Source organism: Polypterus senegalus, chromosome 10 (assembly GCF_016835505.1).
Source record: "Polypterus senegalus isolate Bchr_013 chromosome 10, ASM1683550v1, whole genome shotgun sequence".
NCBI lineage: Eukaryota > Metazoa > Chordata > Cladistia > Polypteriformes > Polypteridae > Polypterus > Polypterus senegalus.
In genome coordinates, this window is record NC_053163.1 from 76150155 (window position 1) to 76174585 (window position 24431).

At 38.1% G+C, this 24431-nt stretch overlaps 1 protein-coding gene across 1 annotated transcript in view; it reads right to left on the reverse strand.

Moving 5' to 3' along the window:
* Positions 1-581: 581 nt before the first annotated feature.
* The window catches only part of tnmd (tenomodulin), a 444267-nt gene continuing 420417 nt past the window's right edge, over positions 582-24431 (reverse strand). Inside the window, exon 7 of the mRNA XM_039766000.1 lies at positions 582-2142. Within this exon, the coding sequence (XP_039621934.1) occupies positions 1933-2142 (210 nt within the window). The 3' untranslated portion in view covers positions 582-1932. The remainder of the gene's footprint in view (positions 2143-24431) is intronic.

Genomic DNA, 24431 nt, shown 5'->3' on the forward strand with positions numbered 1-24431 from the left:
ACTCAATTAGAAATCATCAAGGGGATATAATTAAAAGAGTATACATAGTCAAGATCATTAAGCCAAAGGTAGAATAGCCCATTATTATTATTATTATTATTTATTATTATAAGTAGTATTTTTATTAAGCAGGTAAAGCCTTACAGCAGGTGCATCAAAGCCTTGCACCTGAACATCTATAGGTTATTCTGGTTTTCATGACATTTAATTTGAAATGTGGCTAATGAGTTGACCGCTAGCCGTATTTTGTTTCTTTTTTTAAATGACGCAGGAAGTGAAAGGATCCTTTCTTATGAATGCTGAATCTATAGTCTTTAATCAAGTAGAGGGGGGTGTTTGCACAGCCTAATCCAATTTTCTAGTCAATGTGAACACTTCCAAATACACATTATAATATAAAATTCTCACACTTGCTTAAAACAATTTAGGGCCACTAGAGGCTGGATCCCATTTTGACAGAATAAGGTACAAGGCTGGAACAATCCCTGGACAAGCTGTGAGCCCATGACAATCCACCCTCGCAAGCCGATTTGAAAAATGCACAACTGTGGGAATGTGGGAGAAAAAAACGGAGTACACAATTGCAGTCTCACACACACAGCCGTTTAATATCAAAAACTCTATTATGTCATAGCACCTCATGTTAATTAAAACATCATATATCAAACAGAAAAGTACAGTTATGGAATAACATTAGTAAATTCTTTGCATATTCTAAATAAACTATGCACTGTTCCATGCAAAGAAGATATGATGTATGATAATATACGTAACATGTCACTTTCCCACGCAGTTGTGGAAGGTGCATTATGATTCTCAAAACAAAATGAGTTGGTGTGCTAACAATGAAATATAGGGGATACCATGAATGTGTTGCTAGATGGTCTAATACCATCTAATGTTACTCTAAATCCTGCAATAAAAGAATTGGGGTACACAAATGCAATCTCATACAGAGGTGGAAAGAACATGCAAAGCAAACCCCAAGCAAACAACAGCACAGAATTTGATGCTGGATCTGTGTGTAGGGCCGCTACTTCACCTCTACGTGATACAATGAATAAAGCAAATTTAATTGTAGGTAACACACAAAATGTGCCTTGGACTCTAAAAGAGTTATCTGACTGATATTCATTCCTCCATTAGTGAGCCATCTCAGGACAGAGGGGGGCCAAAGACTACCCCAGCCCCTTGGTGTTAGACATGAAGCAGGCCTGGACAGGGTGCCAGCTCCTGTTGATATTATGAATTTACATACACATTTATCTAACCTCTGTTGTGTTTTCTCATCTTTCTGTACAACTGCAAGGCCACTGTTTGCCACTGCTGTGAACACTTAGTCCATTGTTAGCTTTTCTTTGGTTGTAATGGCTTTGCAGTGAGGCGTTTTGTTGGATGTGCTTTATACTCTGTGTAATGGTGTGAAGTGCTTGACTATTGTACTGACAATGTTAACTGAAACTGAGGAAATGTAGCAGATGTTTCCCAGTAGGTTTCTGTTGCATATCTAACCACTAAAGTGGATTTGCTGACAGAATTTTATCATTCATCTGAATAAAAAAAGAAAGAAAGAAAGAAAGAAAGAAAAAATGCCTATCACAGATTTACTGGTTCCCCAAATTAAAACTTAGTTGAGCCTGAAGCAAAGAAAAACATATGTAAATAAACCCACAGAAACTGGCGGAAACGTTTTTTTACCATTCTGTGACATTCAGGCGAAACTGAAATATATTGCATTAAAATGCCTTGAAAAACAGAGAAAGGAAGGGAAATTAAAATACTCATTAAAAAGCAGGAGCTAAAAATTAAGAACACGCTGAGGAATTACTGAAAAGACGGCAGCCTTGGTGTGCTCTGGAGCAATAGCACAGGCTCTCTTCGTTCTTAAAGCTACAGTACAATAAAAGGCAGAGATCAAGCAATGGCTGCCACTCAGACCCTTCCCAGCATACGGGCTATCCACCAATTGCATGGCATGATAATTCTGCAGATAACTCTGCCCCCCTGGTAGTAGTATGGGTAAGGCATGTAGCCTCTGAGGGGCTCGAAGTATCTCTGGCAGAAGCGAACTCCCTGTCGGCAGTACTGGCAGCAGATCCCTCTTTCATCCAGCCTGTGGTCCAGTTCAACACCATTCTCTCTCTGTTAGGGGCAAGAAAAATAAAACAGGCATTAGGATTACCTGCATTTATATAAGAAATGTCTGTTTGTTGACACGATTTTGCCACAGACTCCAGTTACACATTTTCACACCAGAAGTTGGCTATTGCGTATTTTCTGATGTTTTAGATTTTGAACACATATTGAACTTTATTGACCACCGAACCATTAAAGCTAATAAACACAATAATAGAGTGCATATATGGTTAGTTCTAGAAGTTGAATACTACTTTTTTATTTTATTATAAAAGATCAATCAAACATTTAAGCTACAGTACATCAATCACAATCACCACAGAAACCCCATCCTTACCCAGCAGTACAGACAGCCATTTAATATCAAAAAAGTTCATTACATCATAGCGCCTCAAAGTAATTAAAACTCCAGCTATCAAACACAAAAGTACACTTATGGGATAACATTGGTAAGTTCTTTACATATTCTGAATAAACTATGCGCTGTTCCATGCAAAGAAAATATTCATCCATTCATCCATTATCCAACCCACTATATCCTAAATACAGGGTCACGGGGGTCTGGTGGACCCAATCCCAGCCAACACAGGGCACAAGGCAGGAAACAAGCCTCAGGCAGGGTGCCAGCCCACCGCAGGGCACACAAACCCACACAAGAAGCACACACTAGGGACAATTTTAGGATCGCCAATGCACTTAACCTGCATGTCTTTGGACTGTGGGAGGAACCTGGAGCACCCGGAAGAAACCCACGCAGACACAGGGAGAACATGCAAACTCCACGCAGGAAAGCGAACACTAGTCTCCTAACTGCGAGGCAGCGCTACCACTGCGCCACCATGCCGTCCCAAAGAAAATATAATGTATGATAATATAACATGTCACTTTCCCACGGAGGGTGTGGAGAGTGCATTATGCTTCTCAAAAGAAAATGAGTCGGCTTGATAACAATGAAGTATAGGATAGGATAGAATACCATAAATGTTTTGCTAGATGGTCTAATATCATCTAATGGTACTCTGAATCCTGCAATAATAGAATTAGGACTTATTTGAAATTCAATATTACCTGACAGAAAACAAATATCTTCCCCAAAATGGAAGTAATTTAGGACTCTTCTTAAACATAGGACTTAGCAAGGCTGAAGCCTCATGGCATCAGTCATTTGAGCTAGTCTTTGATATATTGTGGATATTTTTTTCTAGAAATATGTCTATGATGTATAGCTTTAAAATTATTTGTAGCATGTTGAGTATAGGCTGATGAAGCACACAAATAATGAATAGCTGAAGTCCACTACTTGCCTAGGATATTAATAGAGAGGTCAGTTTCTGAAAGCATTGCATACCATGACATTAATTTGTAAAAATCTACAAATATTTGCCTCATTACTTGCTAAGCTAACTAGATACCAAATATTACTGCTTAAAAGAGCTCACCTTACTTTGATGGAAGTTTAGAACAATGCACTTTTGAAACCTCCAAGACAGTAAAGCAAAAACAGCGTGGCATCAAAGTCTAGAGGTGGTACAGTGATTAATAAACCCTTAAGATGAACCAAAGAAAGGGTCATATCCATAATTACATCCAGAGAACAAACTGTTCAGGTTGCCTCTATGTAAGCAACATTAACACCAGTCCTTCAATGTGAAGGTTTTAGCATGGAACACCTGCTCTAGGAAGGATGCTGGGGATTATGGTGTCTATAAGAAAGCAGAGTGGGAAAGACATCTAAATACAGTGTGGTGAATCTGCTGGAGAGACATTGCTTAGGGGCAACACATGTGCCAGTATGAAAAATGTTGACTTCATGATATCCTGAAGAGTTTCAGCAGCACATGACTGGCACAAGAAGGTCGGTCTGCAGAAAGAAAGGGAATGTATATTGCAGACATTTAGTTTTAGGTGAAGGCTATCCCAGATGTTTTAGCATTTTATTGTACCCTCTCTAATTTCTCACTAACTAGTGTGTACCATATTTTATGAGTAAATTAAAAAGAAGGTGAAGTGTGGATCGTGAGAGTGCAATTTATCGACTGTATGATGCAATATGCTGTACTACTACGTTTGTGCTTAAATCAGTTTGGTTTATTTCGTTGTCACTATTGCTTTAGAGTGCAATGAAATATGCTTGTTGCTAATGCCACTGGGGCAGAAACATTGAATATGCAGAGGGAATACAAAAAATGTTACAGTGACACAGCACACACACCAATTACCTAACAGTCCAGACTCTTATCATGTGTAGCTCCTGTCTGGTGGGAAGAGCTGGCCACCTCCATTCAAAACTGTGAGTCCCTTAATGTTCAAGAAGTGTTTGAAGACACTCTTGTCTGGTGAATTTCTAAGTGACAGCTGTTAGGTTTTGTAAATCTAGGAATTGTAACTAGCTTATACATTGTTTTGATCTTTCCACTCATGCAAATCAATTTTCTAACATTCTCCTGTTACATTTTTCCTTAAACTGTGCCTAGACTGATGTTACTTGAGTATGTTCACCTCTTTTGTAAGTTGCTTTGGATAAAAGCATTGTAAATGTAAATTTAAGGAAATGAAAAAATAAAGCAGTAAATAAAATTACTGTGCATCTATAATAAATTAAAATAAATAAATATGAGATATTAACATGCAAAGTGTATGCAAGGGAAGCAGTAACAAACAGATAATATATTGTAGGAAGCCAAGTTACTCCAGAGGATTTGTAACAGGAGTGAAGGAGAAGGAAGCCATACTCCTGCTGTCCTTTGCTTACACTTACACCTTATACAGTACAAATACCACACATTGTAACATGAAAAAAGAAACACGACTAAAGGCAGTTCCAAAACCAGCCTCTGCTATAACCTACCCTAGAGAAACACCTACTGCATTTCCCATGTGGTTAGAGTAATTCAGAATATATCTTCTATTAATGGATGTTATACAGGTACAGTAGGAGACCATTCACCAATATGCTTTTTCTGCAAAAAATTACATGTTTTTCTAAAGTATAGAGACAGCAGTCACACTACTATTAACATAATATATGTGCACTTGTTATTAAAATGCTTGTTGGAAGGCATAAATTAAGAATGTAAGGCTAAAAGATTGATCAGGGTATTGAAAAGTTTATAAAGACAGAACACAACTTTTAGCATTTGAGTGAGTTCGGTGCATTGAAAGATCAAATTCTTCTAAGCCAAACTGAACAAATGCTTCCATAATATTCCATCTGAAAACTTCTCTTTGACAGCTGGAGGCAGCACTGGTGACAGAATCTCACAATAAGATTTTCAGATAATGAAGGGAAGTCAACCAATATATTTTTAGTTCATCTGTAAGTCAATTACAGCTATTTAACAGAAGCATGTGCTCCGTGGCAATGAGGAATAAGATGCACAATACCAAGCCTTTAAAACCATAGCATTACCAATTAACCTTAGGCCACATTCACTATTCCTTCAGCTGCAGTGTAATTCACCTTACAACTGTCTATCGTATAGATCCTTCTTGACACAAACTGTCAAAATCGCCCCCTGAATTAGACCTATTACTTGTCAGTGATGCTTTTAAAGTCAGCCATTTTCATTATGCACTCTACTCTACTCTGCTGCACACCTACTGTACTATCATTTTTGGGATGACAATAAATCCTATTTCTTTAAATTTTGTCTGCACTGATTTTTTTCCCGGCTTTGCTTCCACCCCAAAGGCATGTGGTTGAGGTTGACTGGAAACTGTAAATTGGCCCTGTATGAATGGGTGTAGGTGTCTCCATGAGTGGGCTCTGTGATGGGCTCTCAGCATGGACAGATGGTGTTAGATTAATTTTCTGAATACCTCTTTCCAACTCTTCCCACAGATATTTAGCTACAGATTTGTAATGCCTCTGTAATAATCCCAGCACACTGTTGCATTATCCTGCTAAAAATGAAATTGTACACCTGACTAGCAACAACATTCATGCCTTCAAAAATCATCCCACATCATTTTTGTTACAGTCACCTTGTGTTGACAACAATAGACAGAATGGCTTCTCCAAATCCTGGAACTTCTACCAGTGTGCAGGAAGAAGAACTGAGACTTAACTGATCTGGTTCTAGTCCTCCGGCGTTTGCATTTCTTAGCCTAATCAGTAACACTGAGTCATTATTAGAAGTTGGTGGTGGCTCGGATTTTTAGAAAAGCACATGCAGATGCGTATGGTTTCGGCCAGTTTCCTCATAGCACGCCAGAGTGTGTAATTAAACACTTATGCATGTCAACATTTAAAAAGTGAGTCCGAGGAGGACAGTACCAGAAGAAACAACAATTCAATATTGGAGGAGTGAGTAAGTGTGGTGGTGAGGAGGCAGTAGAGTGGTCGGGCCCCGTAAGGGAGCACTCTGGGGGAGTGTCCCTGCTGAACAGTTGTATAGGAGTGGGGACTTGCACTGACCCTCCCATGGATCCAGGAAACATGGGCAGAGTGTAAGGGCTGGCTCAACTGATGCCAATAAGGGTAGGCATGACGGAAGTTGGGAGAAAGTGACCGCAGCTGTTGACGTCATTGCCAGCCTGGTAGTCCTGCTTGGGTGAGCTGGGGAGACGGAGAGACATAGGGTTGTGTCAGACTTGCTGATGAGCCTAACCTAATGCCTTGGACTGTTTCATTTTAAAGTATTATTCATTTTAACCTACATATTGTGCACTGATTTTTTTATTGTATGATTTATTGACCATAGTTATTGTTATCTTCACTGCACTTTATGGTTTGGATTTTGATTTAATAAACATAAACATTTCACTTTGGACAATTAAACCTGGTTGGTGCTCTCACTTGCCGCTGTGATCATCTCGGTTACAAACTACTAGAGGGTCAAGTGAACACATTAGTGATGGGTAAGCATCCTGGACATTGACCACTAACACACTGCAAAACTCATTTGGGCTGTCAGCTTCTATACCGTAGTGGTCATGCCCAGTTCTACTAGGAGCAGCTCTGACCATGATATGAATTAAGGGGCTTAGAAAGTTTGACTATTCATTTAATCATGACTGACGTTTTAAGACTAGCTTCTTTTAGATCTTTTATATTCATTCCTGAGTCAATGTTGATGGTGTCAATCCACTGACCATACCTTATATTACTGCTTTTACTGCTGTCTGAAAATAGATGGATGGTTAGTACAATGTCAGGAGACACACTGACACACTGCTGTTGCCGCAGGGTTTTTGAGACCCAAGTTTGATTTCTAGCAGAGTCATTGCCTTTGTGGAGTTTATATGTTCTGCTCTTTGTCATCATTTTTTTCTCCTGGTACTCTGGATTCTTCTTTAATATTAAAGATGTGCATATTAAATTATTTGGTTACTCTAAATTTGGCCCAAATGAGTCAGTGTGGGTGGGTGTGTGTGTAAACACACCCAATGATGAACTAGCGTTCCATGCAGCAAGGTTTCCTTCCATCCCCAAAGCTGCCAAAACAGATTTTAGTCCCACTGGCCCTGGCCTGGATTAAGCAGGTCCAATAATGGAGGGATGTGTCTTAGGGTTAACACATTTGGCTATAAAGTAGATCTAACTGAGCACTTGCTCTAAGAATACACTCCTGTAGAAATGAGTTCACTGTGCTGACAAATCATGGGCATATACATCCATGTGACCAGTGTATTCACATTTAATTCTTATTGATCTGCAAAGCAGTCTAAGGTCTTATTTGTGGATGACGTACACACTTTCATGGTCTCCCAATGTCTCCATGACCTGTCTTATATAATAATAAATAAATGGCTATATTAATTGACACCACAATGCATTAATGGTTGGTTATATCTCTCTTCTGGCATGGATAATTTGGAAGCTCCGGCTTCATGCACACTACGCTCCAGACTGGCGCTGGGCTCCCATTGACTCTGATCAGTATAAATAAAAAATGGATGGATTTCATGCCACACAAGCTCATTGCAAAGGATTACTATGCACTTTTTCCTCTACTGCTGCATGAATATTTTATTCATGCAGGTGGCAAGCAGCCAAAAAGAAACCCACTGCTATGGCAGCTTTTTCTGCAGGCAGTATGCTTTGAAATGATTCGCAGCTAGTGAGGTTCGGTAAAATAGCACCTTGCCCTGCTGCTTCCTTCTCTTACTTACAAGTCTTACTTTCTACATTTCCTTTTCTTTCTGCCTCTCTGTCTGAGATGTCTGAATCTCTTAGATTGGAGGTACTGCAGTATACATTTTGTGGTAAGTACAGTTGTTTATAATGATATCACAAGGCAGTTTCAAAACAGCTTTTTCGGAAGGTATTATTTTTCTAACTTATTTTTGTCACTGAAATAACATTTGCTGCAATTAATGTGAAATCCTTACACTTCTCACTCTGACTTGCTTCATACAACAGGCACTTGTTGCATGAGGTCAGCTTAAAGACAGCTGCTGTCAGTTTTTGTCATCTCTGCTTGAATGTATGAACAGGCAACCATTTTACAAAGACACTCCAGTGCTATTTCGGTAACTCATTGTAATGCACAAGTTCAAAAACAAGATGTGTGCTGTGCAGTGTAGCACACCAGGGGCCTGTTGGGCTCTTCTTGGTTATTTTTTAGAGACGCTAGGTGAACAGCAATGGATGTCACAGTCTGTTGTTGATACAGATGTTCATAAACCCCAGGAGTATCAGTAGTGGGCAGTGAACAGAGATGGATGTTGTTTTCTGCATGCCTGTTCCCTGGGTAATTTGTGGCCTCTCGAGGTATGGCCAACGCAGCAGAGCAAGTCAGCTTAACCAAAGGAGCCTGTCTGTTTTTTACAATATGTCAGAGCAGCTGCACAACAGGTCACCATTTGCTGCTTCATTTATACTACACTGTATGTGAATGTGTGTGTATGTTCCTATTCAAGTACATGCTCCTTTGTTGCTATTAACAATGTAAACACAAAATAAATAAAATCCTAAAGAAATAATGAAGGTGCAAAAAATTAGGACAATTAGGAAAATAGAAATTCATCAGGGGGACTGGAATACAACAGCAGTACTTATGAGGTACATGCTGAATATTTTAGCCACTCTCACTTTCAAAGACACATCCATTAAGCAACATGAGCATTGCTGTTATAAATCTACTTCCTGAGTTTATTTTTTTTGTCACGTCTTTTCTGTTTCAGGGTCATAAAGATTTATAAAACTTAGGGTTAGATGCCTGAAATGTATGTATGCAAAGGGTGATGAGGGAATTTCAGTAAATTTATGGCACCCCTAACCCATCTCTCTGAAACATTTTGGAGAAACTGGGATGTGATTATACCTTTGATAAAGTAGGGAAATGCAGCCAAACCAGCTAAATGATGACTCACATGTACAGTATAATAATTCATATCACCAGGCAGTTACTAAAATGCGCTTTGACGTGACAAACATTAAACTCAATTAAACAGACTCTGTTTTTGTTGCCTGAAAATGGCAAATGCTGTATGAGGTCTTGCATTTATGCAAGAACTTCCTTGGGTTTTTCCACAGTTTGTATCAGCTATCTCTTTTCACTTCCCAGAATTACAAACAAATGCCATCATTTGTTGTCAATAGTGTCCAAATGAAATGCTGGGTTGCCAGCCTGGTTACCTTATTCAAGCGAAATAACAAGTAGAATCAAAATAACAGGCACACGACGGAACAATAAGGAACAAAAAGCTATGCTAAGCCATTGACTGCAGTTAGAAAGCTCTAGAGAGAAAGGCAGATGGCTCATCTCTCAAATGAAGCGCTTCAATGTGGGTGCACCCTGATTTTATAGCTCATGGACCATAAAGGGGCAGAATCAGTTGCCCTCTGTGGTCATCTTCTCAGAGCTGAGACAAGAGTCAGTGATTGTGTCCCCTAGTGTTCTGGGGTGGTGTTGCTTACCTCTGAGAAGTCCAGAAGGTGACACTCCAATGTGCATGTGTGACACTGAAGTTAAGTGATTCACTCCCTGCATACAGAAAGCTACAGATCTCATCCCCTACAGCCTATTCATAGCCTGAAGTTTTAACACAGTTGACACTACTTGTAGACTATGCAAGCAATCACATTTGAAAGAAATGAGTTTTTAAAGACTGGTAGGCTTTTTATTTTTGCCTGTGATGATGACAAGAATATGAGCCAATTTAGGCTCCTAAAAGCCACTCTCTTGGAATGATGTGCTGAAGTGGGACCAGAATTAGAAAGATAGACGGCCTGAAATTGGACTGTATTAGTTCATATCCGGGTGCTAACAATGGTTGGCTGTCTGAGCAACAGGTCAGGAATATTTCAATTAAGCTTCAGCTTCCTCATTCCTGCATGCTGGAAGCAAACTAATGAGGTACAATATTCAGTTTTTGTATCATGTGGGTCTATTTGTGAATTTGTGAATTTCCCCTTGGGATTAATAAAGTATCTATCTTTCTATCTACAGGCCAACATGAATAGGCAATTTACATTTTTCAATTTTTGCTAATGTAATCAGAGCAATTCAATGAACTCATATTGCAAAAAGGACACCTGGCAAGAATGATGCTGCTTTTATTAACCATAACCAGTCACCTGTTGATGTCAAAATGAGACTGACAAACATTGTGGCTCTGTGGTCTGGGAAAACCCATGATTCATTTATTTTGAGGTGAAGTAGCAGTGGCAGATGACTTTCTTGTAGGTATGGTAACTGGCTGAACCCTCAGTTTTTCATAATGATTATATCATTCATTGTAACAGCAATCATGTGATTACAAGTCTCAAATGACAGTGGCTACCCCCTCAGACACTGGCTCTATACGCCCTTCCCCAACCCCAGAGCACAGAGGACAGGTGCTATAATGCTATGCATGCTCTTACCTACTCAGTTGTGAAGTGCACCATGGGACTCCTCAAATGCAGCTGGCAATGTCTAGATGCGTCAGGTGAGAGGCTGCACAACCAGCCAATAAAGATCTGCCACATCGTGATTGCATATGTAGGAGACTGATTAGCATAGTCCATATTTGGTTGTTTCAGGGTGGCAATTGGGTGAGGTTATAAGGGCATTCACATACACACATTTATAAGATGGTTGTGATTTATAAAAAGTAAATTGTTTACGGGATTTTTAAATGAGTTTTTTTGGCGTATGCATATTTTTACACTAGGATCCACAGAATGTTTTAAAAAAGGAAACCCTTGAAGCCTTTGATGGTAGCACTAAGCACAAAACAGGAAATAAAGACATCTATTTCAGGACAGTGTCATACACACAACGACTCTCACTCACCTACTCACAGCAAACTCATTTATAAAAAGCAGCTAACCTGTCAGGCATTTCTGTCAAAGGTGAGAAAAAGAAAAAGAAAATATCCAGGAAAAACACATGTAAACACATGAAAATAAAATGAGCGATGGCACAGCATCCCTAAACACTTAACCATCATGTCACCAAGTATTAAAATAAAATCTTATCAAACAAACCCTATGGAAAAGAATTTGAGAGTGAAACACTAAAAGGGTTGTTATAAATAAAATAAGATTTGTCGTTACTTAAAGTGGACATTTAAGAAACGATTTGACTAACACACAGCATATTTGTCCAACACAGCATCAGCACCTACTCCCTTCATTCACTGAGTCTAGAAACACTACTACATGTAAATTGTTACTAGTGATGAATGAAACTGGCAAGTTTTGAGTTGTAGAAAGTTTCACGAAACTGATACTAAAATTAATTTCACAGTAAATTGTGAAATGCAAAAGTTATTAAAATTTTTGATGGGGTTCAAAGTTGTTCTTGAAGTAAAGTCTCATTCACACCTCTGTGTTTACTTTTGTTCTTTTCCACAGCTACATAATGTATGTAATCTGTATCACACCTGTCAGATAAATTCTTTTATTCATGACACTGCAGGGAAGCACATAGTTTATTTTTGAAACTATGACTCTCTGCAAATTTTCCAAATGAAGACACACCAAAACACACTACCGTGCACATTACTGTTGTTACTTTGCAAATGCTCTTTCTTGTTCCTTGATTCCTGCATAGGCGGTTGAGGATCTGCACACTACAAGTACTATGGAGTTTATAATGATGGGCATTTCAATGCACTTTACTAATTCACTTCTTTCACCCTACACCTTTATGTGAATGGATCCATTGATTTATTTGGTTTTTCTTATTCATCAGTAGGATCTGGGGATGGTCGCAGTAAGGTATGTGTTCATATGGGCCTTAACCGGCTCTGGGTGCTGTCAATAAGCTATAAAAAGGTGTGCATTAACGTTGAAATCAAATAACTGTTAGAAATTAGAAAAATATTTTTATAAGGTCAAATTTTGTGTAACTAATTTGTTAACTGTGCAAAGAGACATGCATAAATAGGTTTAATACTATAAGTATATTCTATTTAAAATAATTCTACTAACAAATTGTACAAAGCAATTAATTAAGAGGTTCTAATACAAATGTGTTGTTCATGTAATGCACTTGTATAATGAAGAAGAGAATCATTAGTGACAAAGTTCTAGATAAAATAATCGTAAGTGAAGTGAACGAGAATCATGAATCAGATAGACAGTACCTGCTCATGTGCTTTAAACAACTTCCTGTGACACAGAACACGCTGACGCCATCACACATGATCTTCATCAATCTGCTGAATCGATTTGTTTGTGCTTGTGAATCAATTTGTATGACTCATTGAAAACAGTCATGTAAAAAATTCTTTGTAAATTGGACCATCAACTAGGAACTTTGAGTTTCTTCTCTGTCTCTGATGCATCTTTAGGATTGTGATTGCCAAGACTGTCATCATCAAGCACAAAGTGGGAGATCGTGCTAACAGGCGGTTCAAAAAAATGTCTACACGTGATATGAGACTGGTGATTATTTTTTTTAGTACAGATGTTTATTTAAATACTAGAAATGCAGAATTAATGCATATAAATGCTTCTAGAGTGAAACTACTGTAAATGCCTTCCTTTTTGTGTCAATGGCATGAACTTTGCTGGAAGCCAAACACCATTTCTTTTGTGAATTTTGTTGCAAAGCAAAATGCCATGTTTTGCCTGAAATTCAATTTTTCACTCATCACTATTATTACACATGTCTATTATTCTTTCTGCAAAGAAACATTTTGTAACCTTTATGCAAAATTTATACTTAACCTGCATCCATTTGTGCCTTTATGTTTCTTAGTTGAGAAACTAATTTTAAAGTAATGATTCCTTTTCTAATTTTGAACATCTCAGTCATATCACTGTCATGGATATTTGTTATTTCTTTCAGTATTAATTTCATTTGTTTTGATTATTATATCACAGCTCCATTTTGTTTCTACTTTGATATGCTGTTCTCCATTTTGTTAATGGTTTTTATGGTCGCAGTCATGCCTTTTCTTGGTTGTTATTCCTGTTGCTTAGTCATGATGTCATGCCAGTGTTGGTGCACTAATTAAGATGGAGGCATACACCATTTGTTGTCCACGTTTTTTGGATTCTGTATCAAACTTCACAGCAATAGTAGTCTTTATGTAGGAACAAGACCAACATTGCACAGCATATTTCAGATAAACTCTCACAATGTCTTTTTTATAATAATGATAACATTTTTTGACATGAACTAGACACATGAATATAATGTAATCTAACATCCTTAGTCTGAAAATGGATGGGTGTGTTAATAATGAACAGAGAAACTATTGGAGTTTTTATCTCCTGGCAAGTTTGAATTTAGAACTCACTTTGCTTGTGGTTTGCATATTATTGCAATGTTTTTATTCTGTCTATCTATCTATCTATCCATCCATCCATCCCATCAAGGCCAGTTTGGACACAAGCCCTCTGTTTCCCATAGCACAGGCTTTAGGAAGAAACTGCTGTGACTTGCCTATCAGCCATACTGAATAGTGCTAACAGGTAGTAATAAAGCAATAAAACTCCATCTGATAGTTTGAATTTGTGTTGCTGTGGATGACTAACATTTGACCAGTACTTATTTTCATAAAATATATTTTCAATCCTCTTTCCATAACACTGACTCCCTGCCTTTGGCCATAGACATTGAAAGTAAGTGCATTTATATGATCTGCACAATCAATCCAATAAGCTAATTTTGAGCAGGCAATTTGTATTCAGCTATTGAATGGCAAGTTGTCATGATTATCAGTGTACTTGCAATGAAAATTCCTGGCACCATTTTTCCAGGAATGCAGAAAATAATAGCTTTTTATACCTTATTTGTCTGAAGTGTTAATGGTGGCTTTTGTGATTAAAATTACTGACAGTGCGCTGAGATCAAGATCTGGGCTGTTGCAAAACTGTAAATTTATTGATCTCCTGCCACTTGGTTCATATCATGCCAAATGCTGAAAGTATTCTTTATTTTTTTCTGACTCTCATCAGAGAGTTTTGTGTATATTAAGGTCTTCTTGTATACATACGAGCTGAGACCTTTTCTGGGTTTGTAATAATTGTTTAGAGGACTTTGAAACGATTCAACGCATTTAATGATTGCATCTAATTTACACTATGAGTGAAAGCATCAACGTGTATGAGTATTGGGAAATGAGGCTGTTTTTACATAATATTAGAAATGGAACCTGCTATGAACAAATGAATAGTGAATAGTGATTCAGCCACATTATTCAATCCATTATTTCCTTCTGATTTAAAAGATTGCCTTCACATTCAAAGATGCCTGACAATGCTTTAATGTTGCCAGCCATATTTTTATTTAATTTATTTAATATAAAGATCCATTAAATGTTTGAGTCAATGGGTACAGTTGCTTTCCCTATCACTACTTATGTCTCCTGATTCCCTATGGTGGACTCATTCACGTATTGTTTTCTTGTTGAAATGCAGCTTAAATAAACAAATGAGGCACTGGAATGAGCTTTGATACATTAAAGAAATATCCCATCCAAAACTTACTTTTTTAAAACATATGTTTTTAGTGAATCTGTTACAAATTACTTTCTGTTGCCTAATTACAGTTCACATCTTTTGATTTGGCCCCCGTTTCTTGATCCTCATTGGTTTTTGTCACTTTAACTACACTCTTTCATTACGACTTTGATTTCTGATCCTAACCTTGCTCTTTAAATCGCTGTCTTCCTGGTTACAACCCTTTCTTTATTTTGTTTCCACTCTTCATTCTTGTGACCTTTTTTGTGATCTCAATAAAAAAATCAAAAAAGTTTTTCCTCAGCCATTAATACCAACAACAGGGTAGTTAACAGAGAATAAAGGTTACAGTGCAGAAGAATGGTACAAAGTGAAAGAGGCAGCTTCACTGAGGGAGTGGCACCGTTAGTACACACATGGGGCAAGAAATTCATTTTAGACAGGGTAGGTGCATACAGAGAAATTAATCTTGTGCAAAATCTGTGATGATTTTCAGGAACAGAAGACAACATTTTTCTGACAAAATATCAGTTTTAAGAAATATTTGGTCATACCAGAAGCTTAAACATGCTAGGGAAACAAAACAAGCTCACATAAAAGTGTATTCAATAATCTGAATTTTAACCACAGAAATGTGCTGCCAATTGATTGAAGATTTAACTTGGATAAGATGATTTTTAAAAACAACAAAACCCAAGGCAGCTGTGGCTCAGTTTCAATTAGTCAGTTAAGTTATATATATTTAATTAGTCAGTTAAGTTATATATATTTAAAGGACAACAGATTACACTAGAAAATGATTTTGCTTTCTAAACACTTTTAGGTGTATCATATGGATTTTGGCCTGAGTATCACTAAAATCCTGAACAAGGAAGCTGAAGGATTTCAATATTAGGATGTTTCCATGATTAACTGATACTAAGATTAAGGAATTGTCCAGAAATCTGCCATGTCATCAATGACAAGCAAACTGAAAATCTGCTCCTGCGACAGGAGGAAATCACATGGAAAGCATTCAAGGGTGTTGTTGAGAATTTTCCTGGTGACTACAGAGCACCAAACTACATCCCACTGGCTGACATCCTTCGGTCATACAAAACCATTAGGTGCAACACGTTGCTAAACAGTCATTTTCTGCTTCTTTGTTTGGACTTCTTCGCTGCTAAACTTGGTACAGTCAGAGGCGTTTGACCAGGATATTGTAATGATGAAAAAGAGACATGAAGGCAGATGAAATCCATCATTCTGGGACATTGAAAAGAGAAGGATTAGATGCTGAGTACAAATGAAAATCAGCAGTAATACATTGAGCTCAATTGAACTAATGCAATGTGCCAACATCATTAAGTGATTAAACACCCTATTCAAATACCTGTGTGACACAATCAATCTTTAATTATATTTGTGTTAATTTTGAAACTGTCTATAATCACCAAAATTTTTCAAGAAGCAAAACTTTTGAAGAAGAATTGTTGTCTATGTGTTATGTTCTATAAGAAATGTTTGACAGTTTAAGCATGTGTAGATCAAGAGGAAATGGGGCAAACACATTTAAATGTATGATGAATGCATGTATGGTGAATAAAAATGGTTACTTTAGAATAATGTGAAGGTTAGTAAGGCAGTGGGGAAAGGGGAGAATATGGATCTGATCCTGTTCTCCCTTTCTTCTTGTAGTATGTACATGCCTTACAATCCTTTTACTCTAAAAGAAGTTCTTTGGGAACAGCATAGAAGCTAAAATGGAAGTTGGTTTTGGTTACATTTTGCAGAAGTGTCATAAAATATTCCTTAATAAAGAAGCTTTTACATACAAACAACCTACTTGTCTGACTGAAAGTGCAGCAGCCCTCAATATTACTTCAGAAGTGTTATACGACTAGTATCTGAATGCCCTGCTTTTCTCATATGTTTTCCTAAGCTCCTGTGTCTTTGATGGACAGGTTTCTATCTTGCAATTCTGCCAATATACACTCTGACTATCAGAGATTAATAATGACTGGATTGATGTTTTTATTTTCAGAATATAGTTAGAAACCTATGTCGACTTGCCATTTGGATTTTGTTACTGAACATATGTTGGGTTTTCCTTCACTGCTGGCTTGAAAGTCCAGAAAGTCTTCCAAATATGTGGTTCCACAGCCAGCGAAAATGAGTTTAATTTTATTTGCTTTCTGTTTCTGTTGCATTTCTTATTTTCATTTTATCCAAGCTGCCATGAAATAATTTGAATGATTCATGCATTCAAATCATTGTTGCATAGTTTTCAAGAACTAGTAGTTTTTACTTTTGTTTTAAAGTTTGTTTATAATTCTACCATAGCATTATCCATCCATCCATCCATGATCCAACACGCTATATCCTAACTACAGGGTCACGGGGGTCTGCTGGAGCAAATCCCAGACAGCACAGGGTGCAGGGCAGGAAACAAACCCTGGGCAGGGTGCCAGCCCACCACAGCCATAGCATTATATTTTAATATTATTTTTTTTATGGAAATTGCCATTTTAAGTGTGTGGTTTTCATCGACACCACAATTTTGTGTGTTTTTTTTTCTCTAAAATGCCTCATGACTGCTAGTCACATTACACATATGCCATTAGGACAGAGACATCATGGCGACAGTATTATATACAGTAAGATGGCTGTACTGTTTTTAGAAGTGTCCAAACATTGTGAAAATAAAGGGAAGACATTATTGGAGACTTGTGCTTGATCAAAATGCTATAATATTCAGATTTTGGTTTTGACCTAACTTTATAATTGTACCTAAAGATTAGTATAGCTCAGTAAACTTTAGTAATATGTTTTAACTTTTAGTGTAGCAAAGTCAATAATACACACCAAAAAGTAATTTAACAAAAGGTTTCTGTTACTATTCTTACTTGTCTAAGATGACTTTAATTAAAGGTTGTTGTTTGTCATGATAGTCATGTTCAGTATGCATGCGCTGGTGTATAACATTAAAGTGGAAATTTTTTCAAAAAGGATCTAATATGTTGAGGTTAGATTTCAACAATTACTTATACTAGCCATGTGCGCCCAACTACGTTGCGCGTGTTAAAGTTGTCTGTGAAGGGCTCCCTGTTTAAATGTGGCTGCCAGTCGTGAACTGGGCCCTTCGTCGCACAGCATTATGATATTTTATAAGGGAAACAAAATTACAAAAGAAAACCCTTGGACATTGATTAGATAGGAACGGCCTACTCGGAATCACTGTCCGAATAGTAATTATGTGGTGGTGTGGGAGCATTTCTGCTTCTGTCCGTTCACAGTCCATCTTGTTTTCACAATGCTATCGTTTCCTCTCACAATGTCTTCTCAACTTTTCTCCAATCTCGCAGGTTGCTTTGTGGCAATCCAAAGAGTAAGGCAATATACACGGAGCAATGGTTATAAAAGGGGGACACATAGGTATCCAGGCTCTTTAAAGCATAAATAGGGATCACTTCACTGACATTTGAGCAAGCCACGGTACAACTGTGAGACGCGCAGCACTCGCCGGCTACAACATAACGTGCTATTACGTTGTCATTCATTTTACCCACTATCTTTCTTTCATTCATATTTTACGTAGGCACGTACTTTTTATCTTCGGCAATCTCATTCTCTAACCAGGCTTCAGGAGCTAACCAGCGTAACACTGTCCACCACCCCTTTCGTTATTCCGGCACATTGTTGACATTCGTGAGTAACAACAACATACTAAACTGGAAGGTGGTCTACGCATGTGTGGAATTCACGGACAAACAAAGATTAAGATCTAAATGAAGATCTCTTTAGTTAATGTAAAGCACAACAATTTGTTTAGTTTGAATGTCTGTGTTTTGAGGTGTGACTGGAGTACTACAGTCTTCAGTAGTATAAGCCTGGAGGAGATTCTTAATGCAATGCCTATGTTTTAGCTGTCTCTCTACTACCATCTAGTGCTTCTACTTCTAATTCATATGTGGACAAACAAAGATCAAGATCCAAATGAAGATTATATATAGAGACTAGCAAAACACCCGCTTCGCAGCGCCGAAGTACTGCATTAAAATTTTTATTAAGAAGAAAATTTTACCTTTTTAAAGTGAGGGAAAATATTCCAATAATTATTTGTTAAGGATCTCTTTGTATACCATGTTGTCAGTTTGGCCCTCCGGTTGTAACATGACCAAGCTGTGCGCTGAGCTTACTCTTGAGCATGCAACTTACAGTTGGCCATGTGAACAGTAATCTTGTCTCAGATCTCACAGCTTGGATTGCTGCTGTCATAATCGGTTTGAGTTTCATGGTTTGTTTCAATTATGACAGTATTTGCAGGATTTGTTATATTGAAGTGACATTCGGCATCTGTCAAGCGTTGTAAGCACACAACCGGTTTCATCGATAACTTCACATCCAGCTTCTGATAGTTTAAACATTCATAAACATCAAAGTGTCCACTACTGAAATCGTCACCTGTGAATCTAAGATGTTTAAGAGGCATTGGCGGTTGTCGAAAGGTGTAAAATATTTGGTCATTTCGATACACTTGAAAGCGACAACCGAACAATTCAGCGGCAGCCATCAACTCACATGCAGAACCATAGGTGAAGGGCTTAAGCATTTCACTCTTATAGTGCTCTTGTGTAGTATAATTATCTCCTGTACCGTCATCAGTCCACACCTTGAACATGTCCCAGTCATTCAAAACATAAGACACAATGTTCCTCTGGATATCAAGAGTGAGCCTGATATGGCCGTGCAATATGTAACAAAGAGAATGGAAAAGGTAGGTGGTATCTCCGGGCATGGAAACCACTCGGTAAGTGATAGTTCTTTGATCGATAGTGATCATCTCGATAGACATGGTAATGGGGGTTGGAATGATAAAGGAAATGGGTACCTGAGCAATGTAAAGTAAGTGTAAAATACCTATACAATAACTATAATTGTAATAAACAAACAATAAAACAGAGGAGAAGCTGTGGATTAAACAAAAAGGCTGTAGTTATCAGTAGGGAGACGTGAATCCCCGTGGCGAAGCAAGGAAGGGAATGTAGAGACCGGAGCGACGGACGGCCTTATATAGGCAGGCAGCTAACAACGTGGGAGGCATTGTGATGGGGGACCACACACAGTGACAAATGGTGACCGAGCTGCAGGCTCGTATATATGTACGTAAGTAGGATTCAGTTAGCGTTGGGAACCCGTGTACCAAATTTCTTGAAGATGGGCAACAAAGACTGTTGAAAAGTTCAATATGGCGGCCGACAGTGGCATCATACCACGAAATAAGTACGTACATTGGTTTCGGTTAGTGCAGGGAAGCCGCCTACCAAATTTCGAGAAGATGGGGCCATAAATAAGAAAGTTCAACATGGCGGACGTTGTTGACCGTTATGACCATTACGAGTAGAATTTCAAAATGAAACCTGCTTAACTTTTGTAAGTAAGCTGTAAAGAATGGGCCTGCCAAATTTCAGCCTTCTACCTATATGGGAAGTTGGAGAATTAGTGACGTTGGAAAGTTCAATATGGCGGCCAACAGTGGTGTCATACCAACGAAATAAGTATGGACATCGGTTTCCGTTAAAAGTTCAATATGGCGGCTGACAGTGACGTCATACCACCGAAATAAGTATGTACATTGGTTTCGGTTAGCGCAGGGAAGCCGCCTACCAAATTTCGTGAAGATGGGGCCATGAATAAGAAAGTTCAATATGGCGGATGTTGTTGATCGTTATGACCGTTATGCCTAGAATTTCGAAATGAAACCTGCTTAACTTTTGTAAGTAAGCTGTAAGGAATGGGCCTGCCAAATATCAACCTTCTACCTACACGGGAAGTTGGAGAATTAGTGACGTTTGGAAAATTCAATATGGCGGGAGACAGTGGCATCATACCACCGAAATAAGTATGTACATCAGTTTTGGTTAGCGCAGGGAAGCCACCTACCAAATTTTGTGAAGATGGGGTCAGCCTTCTACCTACACGAGAAGTTTGAAAATTGGTGACGTTGGAAATTTCAATATTGCGACCGACAGTGGCGTTATACTATCGAAATAAGTAAGTACATCGGTTTCGGTTAGCGCAGGGAAGCCGCCTACCAAATTTCGTGAAGATGGGGCCATAAATAAGAAAGTTCAACATGGCGGACGTTGTTGACCGTTATGACCATTACGTGTAGAATTTCGAAATGAAACCTGCTTAACTTTTGTAAGTAAGCTGTAAGGAATAAGCCTGCCAAATTTCAGCTTTCTACCTACATGGGAAGTTGGAGAATTAGTGATGAGTCAGTGAGTCAATCAGTCAGTGAGTTAGTCAGTCAGTCAGTCAGTGAGGGCTTTGCCTTTTATTATTATAGATATTTTTTTGTTTGATCACCTTTACCATTTTTCTGCCAATTTTTTGGTTAATACTGCAAATTAATCAGATGCCTATTTTGGCTGCAAAGAACTGATTGGCTGAAGTGAACCCTTGCGGGTTCCACTTATGGTGTCTATTTAGTACCTCTTTTTGGTATTTTTACTTGTAGAATATTTTTTTGTTTACCACATGTGATGTTTAATTTTCTCCAACACTAGAATCACAGCAGGATATCATACCATTATTTTTTTTATGATTTTACCAGCATGTGCACTACCAGGCCCACAATAATTAAACAACCAAGATTTCAAATTACATTTATCAAATCCTCAATGTTATTTTATATATACTTATTTTCTATTACGATAAAAACAATATCTAAGTACAGTTCAAGATTGGTGATTGGTTTGAAACCATAATACTGTATAATTAAAGAGCTTAGTTTTGCAAAATTGGAATAACAATTAGAAATGTGTACTGCGGTGCCTAGGAAAATTCCCATAAAGTAACTGTGGAGCTATTGCCCCTGTATAACATTTTTTTCATGATTAATGATTGATAAGTGGATATCAATATATGTCAAGGTGCAATAATTTGAGCATTTATAAAATTCTAATTATTAGGAACACACAAAAAAAGATCTTAGAATTCCAGTGTATCAACAAAGTTTCTGTTCCATTATCAGCAGGAACAGCAACTACTGTGTGACCTTTATATTTATCAGGAAGGAAAAACACCACATTAATGACAATCAGTATGTCAACCATTCATTTTTGGCACATTAGTTAACCATGCACTGCTCATGCAATGTTAAAACTTTTTATGAAAAAGGCTTTAATATCCCAGATTTATAACAAAGTATTAATTTTTCTGAACTCAGCAACAACGGTTAGGAGTAATGTCTTATATCAGCCAGACATATCCACCCTGAGCTTCATGAGGCTGGCTTAGTATTGAGTGGCCCTACACAAAAAAGGAAAATGGGACCCCTGCTATCTCTATGTATAATGAAAGGCTCAGTTCAGTAGTAGAAAGGTCCTTTGCATCTAACAAAACAATGATAAAAATGTACTTTCCATTTTTTTGTACCATAAAACCAAGTATTTCTATTACCATAGCTAAGTAAAAATAAGAATACATCAAGGCAGAAATCTAATTCATTAGGAGCTGAACGTACACAGCTTTCCCTGAAGACTCAAGTCAGATCTTGTACGGGTAAAGTATAAATGCAGACATAAACCATTAAAACAATAAAGCTGTAATTTATTTTCATTTGCAGGTACACACACAACATTGCATAAATACTAATTTGCTGACATGCTATCACTGCCATGCAGACTAGGAGTTTTATCGTTAATGTTTTACCACTGTAGTGTTCTTAGTTTCAGTGTTATCTATACAACTTATGGAAATCTGTGTGTTACACCGTACATTTTTAAAAAATAAATGAGATAGCTTCCTTCAGAAATACGAGATCTGCAGCAAATGAGTAACAACATCAAAGCAGAAAGGGTGTCCACCACATTAATATCTCACAAATAACTGTGACGTGCCCTTGTGTGTGATTAAGACTGTGTGCTGCCCGGAATGGATTGGCATGCCCATTCAAGGTGAGATCCTGACACTGCTACTGCAATATGGATAAACGATTTGCAAAATGGACAGAAGAATGAATAAGTTTAAAATTACAGTTGTTTGCAAGGTAACCAAAAGTTATCATATTATTCAGGAAGGAACAGTGTGAATGGTGACAGTAAAAAAAGTGCTACACATTGAAGAGTAAGAAAACCAGAGATACAGTATGTCACTTCACATTAAATTTTATAACACCAATGCTTTAGGCAGTCAAGTCATAATGTCGCTCCTGCAAATATGGAGTCCAGGGTTTGCCCCCTGAAGAAGTATCTAATGGTGTCTGTGTGAACTGACTTCTGGACTAGCTACTTCCCCGTTTCATATGTGTCATGTCTCTATGCTAAAGACCCTATAAATAGAGCAGGCAACCTGCTCGCCTGGCAGATCATTGCTCACTGGAAGCTTTTCAGTGTTGGCACATCTTATGAGCTTTGGCTTGGCTGAGAACTCAAAAATAAAGTCATTGCATCTTGCACCCTTATTTGCAGTTTACTCAACCTTCACCATATTATGCCTTCTTGTAAAAATTGCTTGTTTTAAAAGGTTAAATACTCAGAGTGTTACATACAGTACAGGAATAGTAGTCTCAATGTCTTTATGTTTTTACTGGCATCCTAGATTTATTACATCTGTTTTTCTCAAAAAATTTAAATACTTTTTTGGAATGCTCTTTCTTGCAGGTTAGTTTTGTTTTTGTTTACATGATGAGTCTTAGATTAACATAATCATCTCCCACTTTAGTAGATGGGTGACATGGTGGCTCAGTGGTAGTGCTGCTGCCTTGCCGTCAGGACACCCAGATTCACATCCTGGTCCTCCCTGCATGGAGTTTACTTGTTCTCTCCCTGTCTATATGGGTTTCCTCTGAATACTTGGATTTCCTCCCACTGTAATGGACTGGCACCTTGTCTAGGGTTTGTTGCTGCCTTGCACCCTATGGTAGGTGGGTTAGGCTGTGACCCTGGTCTGGATTAAGCAGGTTAGAAAATAACACAACTTTAGTAGTGTGGCCACCAGGGGGTGCCCCAGTTCCCCAAACACCTGACTACAGGCAGGCTTGGATACAAGTGTAAAGCACAAAGAGTTTTTATTGTGTGAAATTCTTCTCTGTAAGCGTTTCCCACACTGCAGCCACCATACAACACAGCACAAAGTAACAATAAAACACTCTGTCTTCTTCTGTCTGACACTGCCTCCTCCACTCCTCCAGAAAACTTTGTCTCCTTACAACTGACTCTGGCTCAATGAGCTATGGCAGGCAGCTCCTTTTATATTATCCATGGAAATACCTCTAGTGTTCCCAAGGCTTGGCCCTGGAGTACTTCTGCGATAGGCTGGAGCTTCACGAAGTAGGGCAACCCCCCCACTCCCCGGCAGAACCCACAGAAACCAAACAAGATGAGCTGACAAACTCCAAGTCCCATGATGCCCTGTGAGAATCTGTGGCAATGCCACAATTCAGGGGGGCTGCCATCTAGCT